The sequence below is a fragment of the Drosophila arizonae genome, chromosome 4 (assembly GCF_054131065.1).
Source record: "Drosophila arizonae isolate 15081-1271.41 chromosome 4, UAZ_ARI_1.0, whole genome shotgun sequence".
Taxonomy (NCBI): domain Eukaryota; kingdom Metazoa; phylum Arthropoda; class Insecta; order Diptera; family Drosophilidae; genus Drosophila; species Drosophila arizonae.
Window position 1 is genome coordinate 12,792,849 of NC_142924.1, and position 23,582 is coordinate 12,816,430.

The window sequence follows — 23,582 nt, forward strand, 5'->3', positions numbered from 1 at the left end:
AACTTTCAACAGCGACTGTTGCTGCTGCTGTTGTTGCTGCCGTGGCTGCTGCTGTTGCAGTTGCAATAATTGCTCCACTTGAAGCAGCAACAAATCGCCAGAGCTGGCGTTTGAGCTGCCTCAGACTCTCAACGCCGGCCCAGGCCTGAGCCTTGGAATGTACCCTCTCAGGCAAACGCCTCGCGCATACGAAATGAGACAGCCACAAAGACGAGGGCAGAGGCGGTGCTGCAGTCGGAGTTGGAGTTGGAGTTGGAGCTGTAGCAGAAGACGGAGACGGAGACAGACGACTTGAATGAAGAGGTTTTCCGTTGCCATTTGGCTAGCGATTTTTTTCGCTCTGTGTATAGCCTTTTTTTTTTGGTTTTGTATGTGCCTTTTTTTTGCGTTCATTTCCATGCTCAATTTTCCAATGTTTCCTGTGCCCAGCTAACAGCAGCAACAGCAACAGCAACAGCAACGGCAACATCGACGACAGCAGCAACAGCCACAAAGCAGACGCCGGAATGCGTTGAGTTGTGCAGGCTCGCTGCAAACAATTGTGATTATCGAACATGGCTGTAGATACACTAGCACAAAGGTAGATCAGCTATGTGAGCGAGCATGGCTGATCTGCTGGCTGCCTTTGAGTACAGTATATTGACTGTCCAGCTCTAGTTGGAGTAAGTGTATTCCGGACCTGGCTATTTGTGTTTGGCTTTTGTTTTACTTGTTTCTTCGGAGAGATTCGCCAGGTACGCCGGTGGCAGTTGAGGCAGTTCAAGCAGTCGATGCTTGGATAGCAATCGTATTTGTGTTGCTCTGAGCCTGGGCTGGTCGTTTTCGTTTTTTCTTTGTGTGCTGCTATTGTTGTTGTTGCTGTTGTTGTTGCTGTTGCTTGTGTGTGGGGCATCGCAATATAAATTGCAGATTTCTAACGCAATTTTCATAGTTGCATCCTCGTAGCGTCTTTGACATTGCCATTGTTGTTGCAGCGGCTGTTGTTGTTGCTGTTGCCACAACAGCAATTGTTGCCGTTGCGCGCAATTGGCGCTGCCTTTTTGCAAATTTCCAACATTTTTAGCCAATTGAATATCTGCGCATTTCCCTCTGAATTCACAATAATTTTTAGTTATGATAATTTTCGGTTACTGCCACAACAATTGCAGATGCCAGCCAGCGCCTGCTATCTTCAGCGATCTAACCCACATTTCAGCTCAACTGGAAACTTAGAATCATCCATTGTTGTTGTTGTTGCTGTTGCCATATATCGATATTTTAGTTGGTTTCATTTATAATAAATTGCATCTGCGGGACTTTAAGTCGAGTTCTCTTCTTCGCCCATATGGCACTTCCTTCGGCGCATTGTGGTTGCAGCACTCGTAGAAGCAATATTGATTTAATTTTCTCATTACTGTCAAAGAGCTTATATAACCAGGCATAACTCTTGCCAGCCAGCGTCTCTGGGCAGCGTCTCTGGACGGAGGGACACCTCCTAACCACATAATTCAGCAAATTTGCAATACGTGCATGTCTTGCATAACATTTCCTTCATCACAGGCCAGAGATACGGTAAGTCAAGCAACTCAAGATATTCAAGATATGAAGCTAACAAAAAAATATACAAAAATATGTGGAAAACAACAACTGAGACTGAGGCACACGCCCACCTTAATATTAATTGGCCATTTGCTATGCAAAGCGCGGGCGATGCAATAAGAGGGACCGCAAGACAGGCGACAAGACACAATGACAAAATACAGCAACAGCAACAACAATAGCAACAACAACAATGGCTACAAATAATATAAAATATTGAATATACGACAATTGCCAGTCGCTGTTCGCATTGTTTGGTCGCGGGTGGCTCTCGACTTGGCTCTGGCTGTGGCTCTGGCTATGGCTGGGTTCCTGAATAGCTCGCTTGGCTGCTCGTGCCCGGCAAGCAAAGTTGTTGCTGAATGGCAAACACCTTTTGACGGCGTCTGACAGCAGCTGTCATTTTATTAAATATGATTTTGCTTGTTTTCCTTTTTTTTTTACCCATTTTTACTTGATTTTCCGTAGCGTACGCCCAGCCGCCCAGTCGCCCAGTCGCTCTGCTGTCGTCCATATAGCATTACAGACTTTTATCAGTGCTCAAATCCCGTTGTCGTCGTTGTCAGCGTTAACAACTTATGAGTCCGCGATGTGGTTGGTGGGGGTGGTGGTGCTGGTGGTAGGCGTGTCTGTGTGTGTGAGTGGGCTTGGCCAACGGTAGCGCATTGGCAACAGGTGCTCCTCTGGCTAAGCCTGGAGGGTTGCATCACGTAGGCTGTGGACGTACGTCAGGAGCAGCTCCGGCAATTGAGCTGGACAAGTGCCTGGCCAACGGTATTTCCTTTTGATACTTAAGTACAGTCAGCAGACACCCACCCCCCTCCCCACCGCCAATCAAATGCTGTGGAATGCTAATACGTCCGTCGCGCCATCCATTGCTGTCAGTTGTCAACAGGTGTTTTGTGTGCGACTGCTGAGCGAGCGTCTGATTAGACAGAGCCCACGCAGACGTTTCATCAAACGCTGGATTTATGGCCAGCATTTGGTATTGAATAACCCCGAGATGCTTGCCATTATGAACCCAATCAGTGCTAAGTACATGGCTCCCACAATGGGCACACACTCGCTCCGCGCTGGCTGCACTAATTGCGCTAATAATGGGGATTACCTGCACCCGCAGCCGAAACCAGACCAGGCCACAAAGGAAGAAGGCAAAAGAGATGGCCACAAAACGTTGTGAGACGCCAACGCACTAATGGACGCTGCTAACGACGCTTGCACCTCGATGCAGCTGCAATTCGAGCTGGAGCTGCAGCTACTCCTCCTGCTGGCGTTCGCCTGCTGCTGATTGCGTCGACAAGCCGCGGCGATGGCGGCGGCCGCTTTGCATGCGACGTGCGTTTATTGTAATTTCATTAAACGAGAAATAGTCACAAAAATAGCCACAAACTCGTCCCACAGTTGCGCACAGTGGTGCAATTAGAGCTGCAAAATTATAACAGAGTGCGTTCGGCCAGGAGCTGCTCAGTGGTGCGGTGGTGGCCCCACCAGTGCGCGCATTTAAATAGGTTACAATTTATGAGTGGCAGTTGCAGAAACCGCGTCTGTCACTCGCCTTGTGTGGCTGCCTCTCTCACACTCTGCGCGCGTGTGTGTGTGTGGGTGCATGGGTGTGTAGTTGTGTAGGTGTGTGGGCGTGGGCAACAGCTACCGTCTGAGCGTCTGGAGTTGCCCACACCCAGCCAGCCGGCAGCCGCTGTTGAGTGAAAGTGGCATATCGAATCTTTAATTTGACCGATCTCTTGGTCACTTTGTGGCCGGCACTGTGACAAGCATTTGCACAATTTATCACTGGGGCACTGTTAACCGCAACGCAAAGGCAGTTAGCTGTCAACCACATCGAACTGTAGCTGCAATCCGGCTCAGGCTTTCGTCATCATAACAAATTAAAGTGCAATTTATTTTCAATTAGCAATTTGCGTGTCCGAAAATGCCCAGCAAAATGGCAGAGCCGGAAGGCCTCCAACTGCCCTGCGTCATTTTGATGCAGTGACAAACTAATATCACCCCGACTCCTGCTCCTGCCACAGCTCATGCTGTCGGCCCTGGTAATGGAAAGGTTGCATGCAAATTGCGCAAAACCGCAGCAAATTCATTAAAACAATTAGGGCGAACGCAGCTGTTGCATGGACACACGCCTATGGCCAGCCTATATGAACCTTAGGAACAGGTCCATCGGCCAGTGTGACGTCGTCCCTGCCGTCCGTTGGCCTGTCAACCTCTGGGCGCATTGTAACTGCACTTCAATTAATTGGTTTACGATATAACCACTCTGGAAGTAGTTAACTCTCTTCGAGGGCTTGTCTCAAGTACTCAACTTGAAACGGCAGTTGACCATGCAAAGCAGGAGACACCACACACCACACACCACACACACACGCATGCACACGCACACGCACACACATTGAGTCCTAACTCGAGCAGTCACAGACAGCGCGATGATTGGTTGGGAAACTTGTTGAGCTCGACGAATGCAGAGCAGTCAACACGAAAGCACTTCCGATGTTCTCTAAGGCGGAGCTTATAAATGCAATGAGGGAAATATCGAAAGGCGCCCATCAAAATTTATCCAAATATGAGAATGCTCAGTTGGGCCAGGGATTATCTCTCACTCACTATTTGATGGCTCTTGTAACATGTCGCTGACATCCAAGGGAAGCATCGAGAGGCGAGTTTAATGGCCAGAGTAGCCCCATCTGGACTGAGCTACGGTACTCACCCAATAAATGTCAAGACGTCTAGTTTATGTGACTATTAAAGAGGCGCGCACTGCTGCCAGAGGCGGCTTCAAAGCGCCAACTCGAGATAATCCCCGGCCAGAGATGCGCCAAAGATGACTTAATGGCACAATGCCTGACCAAGTCGATGGCGATGACGATGACGATGGCAATGACGATGGCGATGGCTGGATAAGGACGCGTGCGAAAAGTCAACAACAAAGTTGAAAACTGCTGGGACAGTTGGGTCGGCTTGGCTGCACTCGGAATTGCTGGATCGATGGCTGCGCAACGGGGAGCTGCAAAAGGGCTGCAATTAAAAGGCTGCAGACAACAAGCAACAAAGCGCCGTTGGCAACGTTAACAAAAAAGGCAGCCACAGCTGTCAATTATTTCGAGTACTTTTCACCAACGCCTCACGCAGTGCACTGCCAACGAGCAGCAGACAGGAGCAGACAGAAGACTGCAGACGGCAGAGAACAGACCGGAGATTGAAGACAGACGAATGCAGCAGCCGCAGCAGCGTCGGCAGCAGCAGCAGCAGCAGCAGCATCATTTGACAGCAGCTCATGGCCAACGCAACGGCAAAAAATTTATATGTATGTATATAAAAAACACAAGCAGCAAGCGAAGCAAACATAAATATTGCCAACATACTCGCATGTTGGCCCAAACTGTCAAATTATTTCGATTCATGAATATTAACGCCCAAGCAGCCGGCTGCCACAAAAGGCCAGCATGGGAATACGAATGTGGCAGCCCGCCTCATCGCCTCCATCTGCTGCAGCTACCAGCCTCCAGCTCCCAGCAAGGAGCTATCGTGGCTGTTGTTGTCCTCGTAATTGACAGCCGCACTTCTTTTGCCTCGGCTGCGCTTTTTTTGTTCGTGTGTGTGGCTGCTCTTTACCGAATTTATCAATTAATTAAAATTCGTGCATTTCATATACATATACATATATAAATGTATATGTATGTATGTATGTATGTGTGCCAGCGTATGGATTGTATAAAAATGAATTAATATATATGTATATGTATACGTATATATATGGGCAGATATATTCGTGGCTGGGCACTCGTAAATGACATTTTATTGCCGGCTCGATGCAGTCGCAATGTCACACAAATTATGCAATTTTTTCGCCACAATTTTAACTCGTTTTCGGTGTTGGTAATAAACCAAATACGATTTTTTAACTGCTTTCCTTTATATGGCCAACTGTCCAGCGTTTGCGGTTATTGAACTTTATCGCAGTTATTAAATGGCCCACATCTTGTTATTGTCGCTGTGGGACTTATATAACCTGATGCAATCAGCAATTCCCGTAATTATAGTAAATATAATTTAACTATTTTTAAAGCTTGAGTTGAGCTTTAGAATGTGACTCCTCTAGAAAGTGACTTTAGTTGGCTGAGTTGGCCGAGTTCATTGACGTTGCAGCAGCTTGTGGCGAATGTTAAGAAGGTAGCTGCAAGAGCTGTGACCAAACATGGCATTGCCTAATTTTCCACGAGTTCATAAATCAATGTCAGCCAGCGACTGAGCGAGCGACTGAGCGAGCGCATTGATTGTCTTCAATTTCTGCAGTGCGCGCCTGATGGCTGTTGACCCAAAGCGAAAGCTGCACTACCGAAAGGTGCAGCCGGGCAGACGGTCCTTGCACGAGCTACGTACGTGTGGCAATTATGTTGCCTGCCGGCGTGTTTGCAGCAGCGGCATAAACCAAAAATCTCTTCTGATGCTAGGCGAGACAAGATGAGCGGGACGAGCGGGAGGACTGGAACGTGCGGGACGAGCAACTGCGGAGCTGGCATTAGAGCCATTTGCATATTTGGCCATTTGCATTAACACCTCCGTCTGGGGGCATTATGTAATTTCCTCTAGACCAGATTCGTATTGCTGCTCCATGTCCACAGCCATGTCGAAGCGTGACTCTGCCGCCTGGTCGCCTGGCCTTTCCCAAACATTTATTGTCCTTGTCCACGGCGCGACACTGCCACGCCTCCCTCTCTCACACTCGCTCTCGTTCTCTCTCCCTGTCTTTGTCTCTCTGGCCCGACTGAATTATTACAACACTTGACGTTGTTCGGCGCGATTTCGTGAGTGCATCTTATAATGCTATTAATTATTTGCATGTTGCACCTTAGGATGTCAGCCAACCCAGCCGAGGCGGCCAAGGAGGTCGAGGAGGCGACTCCAGCGGCTACCAGACGGCCAAATGCGTACACAGCCTGGGAGCAGCAGCAGGCGCGGATTTGCACATGCCACAGCTCAGCTCGAAATTTATGCCGGCAACACGAAGAAATTGTAACAACATGGCAATTTATTCCAAGGAGCTGCACAGCCAGAGCAGCAGACGGAGCAGCAGTCGGAGCAGCAACAGCAGCTTGATTATCTTTTATTGTCGGTGCTCTAAGCAGGCGGAGCGGGCGACTTAAACTGCCCCAGTGACAAGTCCCTGTGCCAAGGTATTCGCCTGGGAGCTGCATAGCATTATCACAAGACCATTTCCACAGCCAGTTGCATCTACATCTACATAGACACGCTTGGTACTGAGTCTGTCAGCAGAGAGAAAGAGAGGGAGGCGGAGAGAGCCAGATGTTTGCCGCGTTTCTCATTATACTTGCAGGCAATAGAAATAGAATTCCCTTTTTACGAGTCGCCTTTCTATGCGATTTTCATAAATTCAAGCAGTGCTAACAGATTTTGATAGTTTTATCGAATGGCGTGTGATTGGATGTAGAAAATCGACACTGAAAGAGGCGGAGAGAGAGAGATAGAGGACAGAGAGTGACAGAAAGAGAGAGAGAGAGAGTTACAAAAAGGCAATATAATTTAATGCAGATAAAGTAGTTAGCATAAGCAGGCAATAACAATTCACTTTGCTATATTTGTAAACATTTTATATATGATGGCAATTATAATCCCAAGTCTATTCTAATTAAGTTGATGCCACAGCACAGCATATCATTTGCAAGAGCACAAAACAAACACTACAGCAATTTAAGCACCAGGTTTTTCACTGATTAGATTGAGGACAATGCCGAAAACCAACAACTTCGTTGCCACAGCAACAGCAACAATAACAACAACAACAACAGCTGCAGCAGTAATAGAAACGGCAGGCTACAAACCAAAATCCAAAACGAAAGCAAGGAGCATTCATCTTTGCCAATTTGCATTTGCATTTGCAGTGTCAGCCACAGCCACAGTCACAGCCAAAATGCCATATAAGCCGCTCACACACACACCTCTAGCTCTTTGCATAGTCACATGTAGACATGGGCTTTGGGCACACTCTGCTAATTAGCAGGAGGCTGGCGCGACGAATGTGGGCTAACAATTGGTAGTGCGGCAAAGGCAAATATTGTCAGGGCAACACGCTCCAAAATGGAGCCACGAATGCACTTTGCCATCAAATTAATTAAGACAAGAATGCGAACGAACCAAAAGCCAAAGCCAAAGCCAAAACTGAAGCCAAAGCCCGTGCAAGGTAAGGCGCGAGCTGCGCCAACTGCGCATAGGGCCAACAAGGCAAAAAAGGGTTAGGCCAAAGACGAGCTGTTTGTCGTCTAATTAGGGATTATGAGGCGCGTTGACAAGCCCAACTAATTGAGAACTAAACCTCTTCGAAAACGAGCAACACACAGCAGAGAGTGGACCACACACGTCACAGCCAAACATTTTCGGAGGACGACAAACGGCAACAAATTGACCTGCAACATGTTGAACAACGGCCATAAAGACCAGCAACAGCAACAGCAACAGTCGAGGCAACAGTCGAGGCAACAACCACTTGAAACGCCGAAAAAGAAACATGTTGATTGCTCTATCCGAAAAATTAATTGGACCACACACCACGAAGCAACAGCACCACCATACAAGCACCACTCAATGCTTGATGCTTGATGCTGAAAAGAGACGGCACAGGGCACGCGCAACCGCGTCTTATTAGTGAGAGTGAGAGCGAGAGCGAGAGCGAGAGCGAGAGCGAGAGCGAGAGAGAGGGAGAGTGCTCGCCAACTACTACTCGTAGACATCGCATCGTGGCTCTGGTGGGTGTCATATATATTTTAATGACCGCTACGGCTCTGGGATTGCCCTCGGTTTCCAACTGCGGGCCACATCGATGGATTTTTGATAACCGCAAGCAACCGAATGAAATGGCAAAAATGAGAAATACAAAAAACTGAAAAAGAAGAAAAGGAAACCAAAAAACTGGCGCGAATGACTGCATAAATCCATGTGAAATGCAACCAAGTGACTCCCTGACTCCCTGACTGACTGACTGACTGAGTGGCTGAGTGACTGCCCTGACTAGCTGTCGTCTGCGGTCGGACGGGTCTATCTTAAAGATTAGCCTGCAGCCCGAGTGAATGGCAGCGGCCCTGACTCCAGATCGGCGAAGCCAAGCCAAGTCGTCGTTAGGCAGCGCAAATGCAAATGCAAATGACTTTTTCGCATATGTAGGTCTCCTGGGTGTCACTCTTAACCCTATTTCCAGAGCGGCTCATAACGTTGACAATGGGTGGCCAGACGAAAGGAGCTCTGACTACGACGCTGGCTGTCTGCCTAATTAGGCAGCTGCGTTATTTATTTGGAATTGTGAAACCTGATTTCAATTTATATATGCTATATATATGTGCCTCGATATATACATATATAAACGATCGCCGTTGGCGTTGGCATGCAACGAGCTGCGTCTGTTGCACGCATGTGCAGAAACACGTGTAAGCCGGCCTTAAATGTAAATAGAATACATAGCCAACAGGATACTCTGGCTGCAGTCCGAGCTATGCTATGCGCTATTGTTGACTGGCCTCGCCTGTGTGACTAGCAAACGAATACGCCCACTTTGCTAGCGGTTGGCGGTTACGCCCCCAAGCATAGTCGCTGGTTGCAGTCGCAGTCGCAGTCCGAGTCCAAGTTGGAGTCGCATCGTAAACTCAGCACGTAAATTATGATCAGCCAACGGCGTTGAATATTAATTGCACCGCACCAAAATGAACAAAAGCCGACACAGCAGCAACAGCAACAGCAGCAGCAGCCGTAGCATCCGAGAGGCACATTCCAGCTAGATGATGCCAGCTTCTGCTGCAGCTCCATACTTGGTGGCCAGCTCATGTGAGTGCGCGCGCATCTGTAACGGGGCCTTTGATAAGCGTCGATAATTATTGAGCAGCCGCTGGAGCCGGCTGCAGCTCTTTGCGCAGTTAGAGCTTTAATTAATTTCCAGGAAGTTTCCGATCGCCCAGCATAGGCTCTGAGTGCGACTGAGTGCGACGGCGACTGCAACTGTCCGCCTGTCTGTCTGTCTGTCTGTCTGGCTGGCTGGTTGGCTGTTACGGCTTTCGTTTTCGCCGATTGTCGTCGGTCATCACTCAGCTGGAGCCGCCTGGCAGCGCCTCCTATGTCAGTGTCAACACAGCGACGACCCCCGTTGCTCATTTCTGTCTTGCTGTTTGATGAATTGTCCCTGGCCAACTGTATGCAACAGCAGCAGCAACAGCAACAGCAACAGCAGCAGCAGCATCCACACTCGAAGACAAGGTGTGGTCCAAGTCCTTCGAGCACTGTCATAGCTGTTTGTGTCTAACTTGAAATATTTGCTACGGATGCGTTCCTTAACTGAGTGCCAATGAGCAGCAGCAACAGCAGGAGCAGCAGCAACAACAGCAGCAGCAGCAGCAACAAATGCCAAATTGTGTCTTAAATTGTTGACTCAACGGCAGCAACAACAGCTACAATGTGATTTGAGAGCTGGTATTTTGTCCTGCGGCCACCAGAGCAGAGAATGCAGCAAAAACGAAACCTAAAAATACATATATATGTATGTTATATATGTATATAGAACAGACCAACAAAAAAAGAACCTGAAACTGTTTGCTGTTTCTGTGTATTTATCATGGCCGACAAAGCGGCGCAAATCTTTCAGAAATAAAATCACAAGGCTATCAAGAGCTACCAGCCAACAGCAGCAGCAGCAGCAACAACTCTGGCAACAGGGCAAACAATAATAAAAATGCCAACCACAGTTGGTGGCTAAAACAAAGCCAAAGTCTACAGAAGTTGTCCAAAGAAACAGCAAAAATCGTAAAGCCCGGAAGCGGGTTGAAAAAAGTTCAGTTTATTGAATTCTTGCTTCGATCTGAGAAACAGTTGGCGCACACAATCTCTATACGACAAGAGCTACTGCAGGCACGGTGCTAGCTAAAAGTTCACGCACACTCAAATCTCAGCACTTGTCTCTATATATTTTCTATCTATTAAATATATTTCTGTTTTCTTTTAATTGAATTGCCTTGGCCACATACTGCTGGCAGTCAGTGTGCAGTTCACAATCTTGAGGTGAACACCATTTTGAGTAATTAGGCACGATTTTAAGAATAATTACCACCTGGTCGCCGGGCCCACATGTTGCGGCAACAAATTGCCGCCGTTTTGCCTGCTAAACTGATTTTCATTTTGATTTTCATTCTATTTTTTGTGTGGCTGCTTGCTTTGATCGTATTTTGGGTTTTTAAAACAGTTTTAATCGCATGAGCCTCGAGCGTACCATAAGCGTTTGCAGTTCGGAAGCGAATTATGCGGCAAATAATAAATAATTTGAGCTCATAAAATGCAATAAAAAGCCGCTCACAGCGCCGCGATTTATTTCACAAGATAATTTCAAACTAATTTGGTAGCATTTAGCCGGAGAATTATCGCCCGACCAACACTCGGCCAAATGGCGCTGCGGGAGCCACAGCTGACAAATGGCATTGAAAACTGCATAAATTGTTCGCGCTGTGCCATGTGCCACGCCCATTTCGAATCAGTCAAACGAGCATGGCTAGTAAAATATGTAAAAACTAGAATAAACTATGAATATATAATATGCTATGAAACATGTCCGCAAAGCCAGACGAAATTCCTCAAGAGCTAGGGCAGAGATAGGGCAATATTTTAGATATGAAACTAATTAGTTATACAGAGACCTTGACCAATCGTACATCTGACATATGTGCTGTAATCCAGCTGGATTTGACATCGCTTTACGCCCCTTTTAGCCGAGTTACGCCCAACTGTCAAACTGTGAAAATTATATCTTGCAATTGTTATGACAACTCCTATGAGAACTATTGCAGATGGAAGATTTTACGTAACATGCAAAGAAATGCATTGATTTCTAAATATGATATGAAAAGCAAATGATATAAATAGCCCATTCGCATAAGAAACCCTCTGCAGTTATACTCCGAGTTTCATTGAGTCAGGAAGTAATCTTTGAAAATATGTCGGTTGAGTACTTGACGCAGCCATCCTTTGGTGACTTGCAGCCATCTCGAGATGCATTCACGTATGTGGAAAAGGGCATGCGATTTATTGGCTGGATGCCGCCATCGAGAGACCATCCCAAATACTGGAGCTACTGCGCCTATGCGTTCTTAGTAACGGGCTTAGCTGGCGCCTATATGCCCTTTGCCTTCTTCCTCAGCTACTTCGTCAACTTCAGTGGCTTCACGCCTGGAGATTTTCTAACTTCCATACAGGTCGCATTCAATTCGGCTTGCCTGGGAGTAAAGCTCATCCTTATCCTACCGAATCTGTGGCGCTTCGAGCAGTTAAAGCAGCTACTCGATATATTGGATAGGCCATGCATCCAGGAGGGAGCAGGCGAAGTGATACATCGTTGCGTCGCACGCTGTAATTTCATCTATATGGTCTATCAGGCAGCGTACACCTCATACACCGTGCTGACCTGCGTAAGCTCCTTTTTAACCGGGTCTACCCCTTGGGGAATCTACATTCCGTTCGTGGATTCCCATTCAAGTAAGCAAGCCTTTTTGATAGCAGCTTGCATTGAATCTTTCATGGGAGCCGCAGCCGTCATTATGGACCAATTTATAGACGTCTATCCAGTTATCTTCGGTGTCGTTTTAAGAACTCATATGAAACTTTTGATAGGGCGCGTTGAGCGATTGCGCAGGGGCCAGAGCCAAAGCGACGATGAGGAGTACGCGAAGCTGGTCAACTGCATTAAAGATCACAAAAATATTCTGCAGTAAGTGGAGGAGAGTTCTACTAAAGATTAAAAGTGAATTCAATATATTCACAGATTTTCGAACGACATTCGACCACTTGTAACAGGCCCGATATTTGCTCAGTTTCTATCGATTGGCTTGAGCCTGGGCCTCGCGATGGTTAATTTAATGTTCTTTTCCACTATCTGGACGGGTATGGCCACGTTCGTCTTCATTATGGTCTTGATGATCGAAACATTTCCGTTTTGTTTCATCAGCGAGCTGATTGCAGACGATTGCATCGATCTGACTCATGCCATTTTTCATTCGGATTGGGTAAGTGCGAGCAAGCGTTATAAGGCGACTCTTGCGTTCTTTCTGCATCAGACCCAACAGCCGATTGTCTTCATTGCCGGCGGTATCTTTCCTATCTGCATGAGAACCAACATTGAGGTGAGGGCTACTAAATCAAGAGCTCCGATAACTATGATAGCGATTCCCTCTTACAGATGGCCAAGCTGGCATTCTCAGTGGTAACGATTGTCAAGCAAATGAATATTGTCGAGAAACTAAAGTGAAAACAATTTTCTGAAATTATATGCACGTTGAATTGCACGTAGGAATGCTCTAAACACCTGTAGAAACACAGCACAGCAATCGAAATGAATAAAATATGCTTCAGCTGGTAAATTTACTGCCAAACATTTCATATGAGCAGGAATCGTTGCCAATCGTTGCTTAGCTGGAAACAATGCAGAGACGATCCCTAATCGCGTATTTGCTGTTTGCTGCTGCTGTTGCGGTTGCTCTTGCGGTTGCTGTTGCGGTTGCTGTTGCTGTTTGCTGTGGAATCGATGGCCTTTAAATCTCTTCGACAATAGAATTGCTTTGATGCTTGTTGTTGTCTTTGATCTTTTGAGTGCTGCCGGGCATTTCGAATGACGCATGGCATTGAACAGCAGCTGGGCTGTCTTCGCCAGTCGGGCTATTCCGATGGGAATTGCTCTGCTCGCTGGATATTGCGTATACGCAGAGGATGCCAAGTGCTAAGCCTTTAAGAGCTGCAACAACTACACAGCTTTCAGTTGGAAATAAGTGTTGCTTGTTAAATGACATCGTTTTTCATTTGTACAGCAATGAGGAGCCTGCCTGTGGAAGGCCGACTCATGTGCCAGCCAGTCAGCCAGCCAGCCGGGAAACTGAGTAAAAGTAGTACAGGAAATTGAATGTTAAGACCGACACGTACAAAATAAATGCGGTATTTGGTACAAGCTCACATACTGAAGCACTGATTGTGGGTTACAGATACAGATATGGAGGTAAAACACACACACACACATGAAGATGCTGCATAAATCTATCTTTTAGATTTATGGCGCACCAGAGCAACGTTAATAGGCAAATGAGAGAGAGAATGAGAATGGCGAAATGTGTATGTGTGTGTGTTTGTGTGTGTTTTTGGGTATGTGCTTAGGCCAACGGAATGGCATAGAGAGTGGTTTACGTATGGCCAACTTGTGAAATGGTAATAAAACTTTGTATGCGCATTTATAGCTCTTTTATGCCTGTGACCAGGTCTGTCTTCGAAATGAATTATGAAATATTTTGGCAATGCTAAATGTGAAACGAGTAAGGCAACTCTCGCCGGCTGACATTAATCTTGGCCCCGTCGGTAAAAGGACATGGCCAAAGCTATCTGCACATAGATAAATAAATAGCCGCAGCACAGAAAAAGAAAACCTGTAACCAGGGCCATAAAATTGAGTTATTAAAATAAACAGCGACAGGTGTGGACTCCAGCAGAGATTGAGAGACACGGAGAGAAAGAGGGAGAGAGCGAGAGTGGGAAAGGGGAAGCAAGATTGGGCAAAGTTTAACAGCAATCAGTGCTTTTCTCTCTGGCGAATGCAGGTCAACTGCGGACAGTCTGTGTCCAACAAATATTACCAATGTTTACATACGTGGCACAAAAGCGTGCCAAGTGAACCAACAACAGCAGCAACTGGGAATCTGTTAACTGACGTGCGGGAGAGCGCGAAAATGCAACAGCCAAACAATTACAACTGCCAGCTGAGTGTTGCTCCAATTACGAGTGCGCATCAGGGAGGCTGAGGCGGCGGCACTTGGCCTGGCCCAAACCAGCCAAGCAAACAGTCAAGTCGTCTGTTTTGGCTCAGTCAGGCATCGCTCTAGCCGTCGCTTGTTAGTTGAATATTTGCTGCACAAGCGTTGAGAAAGCGCGATAACATTTTAACACACTCTCACACTACACATGGCCAGGCCAGGCCAAGCTGCCAGGCTGCTGAGTTCTCATGTGCTTCTCATGCACTAAAGGTTTTTTATCAACAACAACAAGAGCAACAAGAGCAACAACAACGACTACGAAAGTAGCAGCAGTTGCCAGCTGGCTGCCAAGAGCTCAATATGACCCTTTGCTCTGCACTATTGGGATAAGATATACGAAAATGAAATTTCAGTTCATTTTGGGAGGACCGATAAAGCCCTTAAGTGCTGTTGCTGATAGCACTCGAGGCTGTTAGTGAAAATTGGCCACTCTTAAGCCACTTCCCAGCAACTAGCTGCAAAATCAATTGGCCAGCCATATACCATATACCATATGCTATGCACCATATTGAGCTGAAGCCCTTAGCAGATCTAGTCAACCAGCGCATCCTTATGGCAGTGCATATGGGAGCATATGGGATTGACCTATTTTTAACATTTCACTGGGCCGCATTGCCAATAAATTAGCATATAAGAGCATACAGGTAAAACACAAGAAAACCAATATTCAGAATTATGTATATGGATAAAAAAAAAAAGAGGAGAACCATCATCAGTGAAAGCCCTCGAAAAGACCAGTTGAATGTCATCCTAAGAGTAGGCCACACTTTTTGTGCGCACATCCGGCAGACGGAGTGTGCTCTTCTATTATTTTTAGCTGTTGTGTAGATTGTGTAAGTTGAATTTGATCGAAATGAGGACAAAGGAGGTATTAAAGTTCATGCAGATTTTATTTGGTATATATTGTTATTTAATATTCATGATTGTCGTAAAGAATATTTAGGGCTCGTTAATGTGTTCAGCGATCCAGTTTAGGAAATATGCAACCCGAGTAAAAACAGTGGGAAAGTTTGAAAGGCAACGGCCTATTACAAACGATGTGATACCAATCACGGTGCTATCTGGGTCAGGGCCATCAGGGTTTCTTTCGGCTAATGGACCACCAGAGTCTCCTCTGCAAATCCTTTTCTCATTAGGTGCGACACATAGCCAATGTGAATAAAACTTTATATTAGAAGGGATCATACTCTTGCATTCCTCATTTGATAATGTTTTCACATTCGTATACTGTAAATGCTCAGTTCTTACGAAACCTGAAATTATTGAAATGTTAGAAAATTATTTATTGTTGATTTGAATACACACCTTTAACTCTGCCCCAACCGGAGACAATAGCATTTTCGTCTACATGAAGACTATTGGGTTCTGGTAATTTAGCTGGTTGAATATACTGGTTAAACTCCAGATCATTTGGCATTTTAATTAAAGCAATATCGTTGGCGACATTGATAGGATTATACTCTTCATGAATCACATAACTGCCAGCTTCCACGATCACAATTTGTTGTCCAGTTTCTGTGCTATTACTTTTATCCACGGCTCCAAAGTAAATTCTTAACCTTCCGCTTCATTCGAATTGGAGAGAAATATAAAGTGTTATAAAGATTAATTCATATACTTAATTAGCATTTACCTTGTTCTTTTATTATCAAAACAGTGAGCTGCTGTAAGAATGGTCCTTTTACCGATTATAGTTCCACCGCAGTTCGGTCTCCATTGTTTATTTATTTCAACATCATAAAAGACTTGATAAGGAAATTGTTTGGGCTTTGCATTTTCACCATTGATAATGCGTTCCACTTGGCTGGGCTTAGATTCCACATTACAGAGACAGAAAAGCACCGCCATAAGGAACAACTGCCATCTATGATGAAGATTTTCCATGTTGAAATGTAAAAGTTTTACTAAGAAGGTTACGAAGTCGTGGAACTTAAATAGCAAAAATTCTTGACAGGTGCAATACGTCATGATAAGACCTCTGACAAGCAATTATTGATTTATCTGTAATAATAAATAATAACTCTGCAACAATGTTGTAAATAAAAAAAAACAAATCATTATCATTAAAGACAACATTTTTAAAAATTGTATATTTTTTAATTTGTTCCCTGCATTGTTTGCGATAAATTTTAAGTAACACTAAGGAAATTTTATATATTTATATTTTTTATATTCATACATTGTTTAAAAGAAATCTGAAGGGCTCACTACAAAAGATCTACTAAGGGATGGCCGACTAGGAAATCCACTGAAGACGTACCAAATGTACTCAGAACTTAAATCAGTAAATATTTGGCCTTAACGTATAAATTCAGTGACTAGAGGTAGAGATTAGGGCTTAGTCACAGTGATGTCGATGGTCTAGTGGGTAGTATCTGTAAGGGCGGCGTGGGATGGTGTTGTAAATTTAGTTTGTAATGATTTAAGGGTATATAAAAGAAGGAAAGCCGATAATTGGCTCGAGCACACAACTTGCTCCAATATCCAAAAAGTAAATACAAACCAAATTTTATAAAAAGCACATAGAACTAGATTCTATCTCAGAGATGAAAGGGATATAGTTTGATAGTGCTATTCGCTGTTCTTTCTGTTGCTTTATTATATTTATCATTGTCTTTAAAGCTGATGATCAGAGAGAGAGAGAGAGAGAGAGAGAGAGAGAGAGAGAGAGAGAGAGAGAGAGAGAGAGAGAGAGAGAGGGAGAGAGAGAGAGAGAGAGATATGGAGAGAGGGTTTGAGTGAGAGAAAGAGAGATAACGGTTTGATAACGGGAGAGAAAGTTTGTTCCCAAGCTATTCAGTTTTTGTTTTTATCCCATGTAAGTTAACGAACAACCAGTCAATAATGCAACCCATGCCAAGAGATGCGAATCAAGCATACATATTCAAATTTTTAAGCAACTTTACTTTTATTTCGTATATATTATCATACAAAATTCATGATATTTGTATATATTTTTTACGACTCGTTGATGTGTTGAGCGATCCAGTTTAGGAAATATGCAACCCGAGTGAAAACAGCCGGGAACTTTGAATCGCAACGGCCAAATCCAAACGATACGATACCAATCACAGTGCCAGAGCCATCAGGGTTTCTTTCCGCTAATGGACCACCAGAGTCTCCACTGCATGTCGTTGTCTCACCAGGCGCAATACAAAGCCAATGTGAATAAAACTTCTTTTCTCTTAATAAAGACTGGCATTCCTCATTCGATAATGTTATCACATTCGTATATTGCAAATGCTCAGTTCTTACGAAACCTGAAATTATTGAAATTTTAGAAAATTATTTATTGTTGATTTTAATACACACCTTTAACTCTGCCCCAACCGGAGACAATAGCATTTTTGTCTACATGAAGACTATTGGGTTTTGGCAATTCAGCTGGTTGAATATACTGGTTGAACTCCAGATCAGTTGGTAGTTTAATTAAAGCAATATCGTTGCTCTTTTTGTTGATATCCCAGTCTTCATGAATCACGTAGCTTCCAGCTTCCACGATCACAATTTGTTGTCCAGTTTCTGTGCTATTACTTTTATCCACGGCTCCAAGGTAAATTTTTATTCGTTGTCTTTTTTAGCATTACACAAAAATGTAAAGTGTTAGAAAAGTCGATTCTTTAACTTAATCAGCATTTACCTACATTTCGCCAGACCTCCCATCCAAGCAATGAGCTGCTGTCAGAATCGTCTTTTTACCGATTATAGTTCCACCACACGTCTGTTTCCATTGTTTTGTTACTTCAATATCATAAAAAACTTGATAAGGAAATTGTTTGGGTTTTGCATTTTCACCATTGATAATGCGCTCCACTTGGCTGGGCTTAGATTCCACATTACACAGGCAGAAAAGCACCGCCACAAGGAGCAACTGCCATCTATGATGAAGACTTTCCATGGTGAAATCTAAAAGTTTTACTGAGAATGCTTCGAAATCGTGGAACTTAAATAGCAAAATTTTTTGGCAGGTGCAATACGTCATGATAAGAGGGACGACAGGCAACTTATGAGTTATTTGCAGTAAAAATTAATAGTACCTTTGCAACAATTTTAATAGAGCATGAGTGTTACATAGTGTTATATATATAGTGTTATATATATATATATATATATATATATATATATATATATATATATATATGTATATATGTGACATACATGCATACACTATAGTCTTATTTTCTATTTCCAATGGATATATAAATTTAAAAAAAAAAAAAAAAAAAAAAAAAAAAAAAAAAAAACTTGTAAACAGTCAACAGACATAGAAATTTACAAATAACTTAACAATTTGCTTCTGGCCCTGTTGACGTGGCCCACGTAGGGCAAAGGGTGAAGGGCGAAGGCAGCGGAGTCATCACGACAATGACGGCAACAACAACAACTACAACCACATCGAACAACTGTTGGTGAAAGTTAAGGCCAATCATTGCTGCAATGCCAATCCAGTGACAACAACAATTGCTAACAGAGACGTGAATTTCAATACGAACTACATGTGTTTGCGTGTGTGTGTGTGTGTGTAGTTGCCACATGATTCAACAATGCGATGATGATGAGGATCACAGCGAATGATCCAGCCACAAGAGGAGAAGCCGATACAAACGACAAGAGATACGCAGTCAATCTGCAGTCTCATCGCATCAAAATCTTGTCCTGTCGCTGTTTCGCAATGCTAATTTCTGACATTCTCTGAATATATGATCGATTTGCCATATAGGGACAGTGCACAGTAATGGACTGTATGCATAACTGTTTCTACTCAAGAGCCAACAATTTAAATTTAGCTTAGTTTTTACAAAAAGCAAAAGCAAGATAATACAATTAAGAAAATAAAAGTTGAGAAACAGCGAGACTTTCCATTCGGAAGAACCAAGCGAATGTAACGCTAGCCTATTTTATAAGGCAGTATATACTAAACAATATTACAAAATATATGTTTAAGAAGAACAGGTGCAATACCTATATTTTTTACCAACACTTGAATTTATCTAATATTAATATACGGAATTTATCATCAATTTAAAGGGTATTTGTGAGCCATGGCATGCTCTCGCATATGCCTATGCCTATATTTATTAGTGGATTTTCTCAAACCGCTCCTATCTCTCAATCCATCGCCCGTTTTCGACTTGAGCTCGTCATAAATTTTAATACACATTTTGGTTTGCAAATTGCTCAAAAGATGCATTCCCTCTCCATCTCTCTCTGTGTATCTCTAACTGTCTCTGCTCTCTCTCTCTTATAGTTTTTTGTTGTCCCTTTGCAAGCACAACAGCAGCGACAACTGTGACGAGCCCGTCAACTTTTGATTGACTGGCTAAGTTCAACTGATGTGGCTCTTGGCTCTGGTCTCTGGTATCTTGTCTCTTTGCTGTTGACTGGTTGGTTAGCTGGCTGGCTGGCTGGCTGGCTGGTTGGTTGGTTGGTTGGTTGGTTGGTTTGCTGGTTGGCTCCTTCCCTTGAGTTAGTCCACGCACTCACATAGAACGGCAGCAAATTGCATAATTTTTACATAAATATGCTGACGTGCATTCATAATCATAAAAAGGGCTAAAATTCTTTGTATTGTTGCTGGCTTTTGTTCTCCGCTTGGTCCCGCCTGCCCCCTGGCCAGCTCGTATATTGTTGCTCTGTTATTTATTTGGCCGGCAAATATACATATATACATGTATACATATTTTTTTTTTTAATATGCAGCCTAATAGGCATTCGTCTTTTTTTTCGCTCTCTCTCTCTCTCTCTCTCTCTCTCTCTCTCGAGTTGCGAGTTTCGAGTTCCATTCCCGCGCCCGAATTGACAAAATGTATGCAAAGTTAAAGCAGCAACAAGAGGGCAAACGTATGGTGCATAAAATATTTATGATATCGAATTGTATTGGCATTATTTCAAGCTCCAATGCCGGCTTATAAGTCACAAACCAAACTAATGTACATGAATTACGAATGCGTACAAATTCAGACATTCGCTGAATGCAGAAAATGGCCATACAGGTGCAAGTCCATGGAAGGATTTACTTAACTGTAGTAAAATAAATATTTAAGACTATAGCTATATTATTTTACATCAAGTTTATGCAAAGGCAACTACTGTAACTTTTAAGGAATTTATTTCTGCCATTTAATAAGGTCGATTTTACTTTAATCTTAAGCATCTACATGTTCCGCCCTCATGGCTGTTTCTATGTGCTCATCCTTAACGCACATTTGGACTGTAAAAAGCAACGAGCTGTGAGAGTCAATTGCATGCAAAACTGTGCCATTGTCAGACGCCGCGCTGACAAAAGGGGTAATCGGAGAGCGGCCGATACGTGGAGGTGGCCGGGCCGTGACTGTGTGTGACGACCTACGGCCGCACAAAGGGCTACAATGCTGGGCGGTGGACAAACAAGGACGGCCACAAAATGGCCACCGCAAAGGCAGCAGCAGCGTTGGCCATAAACGACATGCGGCGGGTCAAAAGGACGCCCACACAACAGCAACCAGCAGCAGCAGCAGCAGCAGCAGCAGCAGCAGCAGCAACAGCAGCAGCAGCAGCAACAGCAGCAACAGCAATTGCCTGGTCACAAGGATGATGGCGAGAACTTAACGCACAGGCAACAGCAGGCAGGCAGGCAGGCAGGCTGTGGCATGCATCGCCTCTGGTTTGTGTTGTTGGCTAGCCCGAGTGCCTAGCAACTGTCGTTATAAATGGCAGTCATAATAAGTGGGTTAAATGGCCAGACGCAGGGCGTACGGGGCGGACAGGCAGCGACAGCACTGGGTCTCTGTGTCAGCTGTTAAATGGCAAGGGGAGCGGGCGGTCATGTGTTGCTTCGCTGTTGATTTTGTCGTGTGTCTTGGCCAAAACTAATTACCGATAGTTCAAGGGGTCACCTGTCCATGGCAAACTCTTTAAACTGCAATTAAATGCCACTTGGATGCTTTGGCCAAGGCGTCGGCCAGGCCAAAACTGAGGCGATTATAAAGCAATCAACTTACGATGGCTATGACTCTGTGGCAGTGGCTGTGGCAGTGGCTGTGGCAGTGGTCCGTGCAACATTTCGCGAACTGCTTGGTTCTCTGTCTGGCACATTCACATCATTTGCAAAATCATAATTCGCGTGTTAAGCGCGCATTAGTCTCACGTTGATTTATCACAGCAGGTACCACGGGAACAGCTATAGAAACTGGGTCTGGGTCTGGGTCTGGGTCGAAGCTGGTAACTGGGTCCTTGCGCCCCCCACTCCACCTCCTCCCGGCCCGGGTCCGTTGCCAGCAGAGAGTGAGTGGTATGCGGTTTTAATAACCGAATTCGCAGCTAATTTCGAGCGGAGAGTTTGGCTGGACAGCGCCTGCGGCGTGTGGGTGCGGCTCGGATTAGAGATGAGCGCGTGAGTGCTCAACATTTTGCTATAGATCCAATTAAGATTATGTGAGAGAGAGCGTGAGCCGAGAACTCATCCCGAGCCACATGCAGCAGGGCTCATCTCTAAATGGCATTCATCAAGAAGCGCCTCTTGAGCGCACACACACACACATACACACACAAACAACCAGATGCCTTCCAACACTCGAGCAGCTGCGCATTCGTTAAGCCAACGACTTACTTTTCGGCTGCTTCCAGCCGCTGCCGCTGCCTCTGCCGCTGCCTCAGCCGCTGCTGCTCCATGGCAAAGTGGAGCAAATTTATGCCCAATTTCATGCGAGTGGCAAATGATTTATGCGACAGCGCGTTGCAATTGCCAAAAAGGATATGTGCGTTGATTTCGCTTGGCCCCAGGACAAATAACTTCATTACGTTCTCCTGCTGTTGCTCTTTGCTTTGTCGTGGGTCGCAACGTCGCACCGCCCCCGCCTCCGCACCAGTCGAAAAGGTTGCCCCCTTTGGGTAATGATGTTTCATGTTGTTGCTGAATGTTGTTTGGAATTGGGATTGGGTTTTGGATTTGAGGATTGTAAAATATATGCAAAGCAAATCGCACGATTCTCGTGATGTTGCTCATATTTGGGCACCGTAACAAGCGCAGCAACACGCGACAACAACAACAACAACAGCAGCAGCAGGAGCAGTCGCAGCAGCAGCAGCAGCGAAATCAGCTAGCTGCGACAACGCGCGAAAATCGCATTCTACTTATGGCGTGAATTTCGCGATCGTCTGCTAAGCTATTTTTCTATTTTTTATTTTTTTCGCTCTTTTCGTTCGCCTTGGCACTTGGCACAGCCGAAATGCGATTCAAATTCCCAAATTCAAATTTAAATGCAACAGCAACTGCAACAGCCACATACAAATCGAGATGCATAGAGCCTGCCAAAATGTTGTGCTTAGAAATTGGCAGGAAGTCACGCCATTTGAACCATTTGTTTGCTAACAATAAACCGTTAGCAACATGACGCTGATTACACATGCATCCACAGTAAATGACAACATTTATCATTAGGCCAGCTGAAGGCAGCAGCAGCAGCAGCAGGACAGCACCATTTTCAGTTAATTGCAAATGCAAATGCAGCGGCACCAACAACAGGCCACAAAAGAACTTAAGATCGTCGAGCAACTGTCAGCTTATGGGATTTCATTGACAGCCTCGCGTTGCTCCAGTCAAAATGTCCTTAAAGCACGTTTGCAGACATCTCTTGTTGTTGTTGCTGTTGCAGTGACTGCTGCTGCTGCTGCCGGCAGCGAGTTGTTGCACGCACTTAATTAAGACGACAAGTGAACGACCTCAACTGTCAGAGCGGCAAGGGCCAACAGCTGCTGGCAACACAAATATTAAATATGGTCAAAATGTAGCCTAAGACCCACTCAATGGCAGGCAAGATGTGCAAGATAAGATAGCCTCCAACATGGCTAAGACACACCAAAAAGCTGCAACAACAGCAACAACAACAATGACAAATCAGAAACTCTTTTGCAAATTTCGACTCGAAAGAAATTTAAATATATATGGGAATGGAATGCCAAATCTTATTGGCCACAGTCAGCCGTTTCGCTTCCAATCGATCAGCGTGCGTTTGCGATCTGCCGGGGCACAAACAAATAAAATATGTTTTGTGTATTAATAAAAGCCCGAAACGATTGCACTTCACACCTCATTGAGATTGGCCATAAAGATGCCTTAATAACTCAGCTAAGCTGGAGACGACGAACGCAACTCTGCAAGTTCCTGCCTGACTGCCTGTT

The 23,582-nt window shown here is 44.8% G+C and overlaps 3 protein-coding genes across 3 annotated transcripts; 1 reads left to right on the forward strand and 2 right to left on the reverse strand.

Annotated features, from left to right (window-relative positions):
* Positions 1 to 9,251: 9,251 nt before the first annotated feature.
* Positions 9,252 to 13,038, forward strand: LOC108612309 (odorant receptor 42b-like). Its single transcript, XM_089466914.1, has 3 exons — positions 9,252 to 12,340; positions 12,395 to 12,752; positions 12,809 to 13,038. Exons 1-3 carry the CDS (start codon positions 11,571 to 11,573, stop codon positions 12,875 to 12,877), a joined length of 1,197 nt encoding a protein of 398 aa, XP_089323040.1. The 5' UTR covers positions 9,252 to 11,570; the 3' UTR covers positions 12,878 to 13,038.
* Positions 13,039 to 15,294: 2,256 nt separating this feature from the next.
* On the reverse strand, positions 15,295 to 16,337 carry LOC149269143 (chymotrypsin-2-like). The gene is made up of 3 exons (XM_089467918.1): positions 16,057 to 16,337; positions 15,729 to 15,988; positions 15,295 to 15,676 (listed from the first exon to the last, which is right to left on the reverse strand). The coding sequence occupies exons 1-3, from the start codon at positions 16,305 to 16,307 to the stop codon at positions 15,363 to 15,365; spliced, it is 825 nt and encodes a 274-aa protein (XP_089324044.1). The 5' UTR covers positions 16,308 to 16,337; the 3' UTR covers positions 15,295 to 15,362.
* A 975-nt stretch (positions 16,338 to 17,312) lies between these two features.
* On the reverse strand, positions 17,313 to 18,357 carry LOC108612310 (chymotrypsin-like). Its single transcript, XM_018005189.2, has 3 exons — positions 18,068 to 18,357; positions 17,736 to 17,995; positions 17,313 to 17,683 (listed from the first exon to the last, which is right to left on the reverse strand). Exons 1-3 carry the CDS (start codon positions 18,319 to 18,321, stop codon positions 17,382 to 17,384), a joined length of 816 nt encoding a protein of 271 aa, XP_017860678.1. The 5' UTR covers positions 18,322 to 18,357; the 3' UTR covers positions 17,313 to 17,381.
* Between the last annotated feature and the right edge of the window lie 5,225 nt (positions 18,358 to 23,582).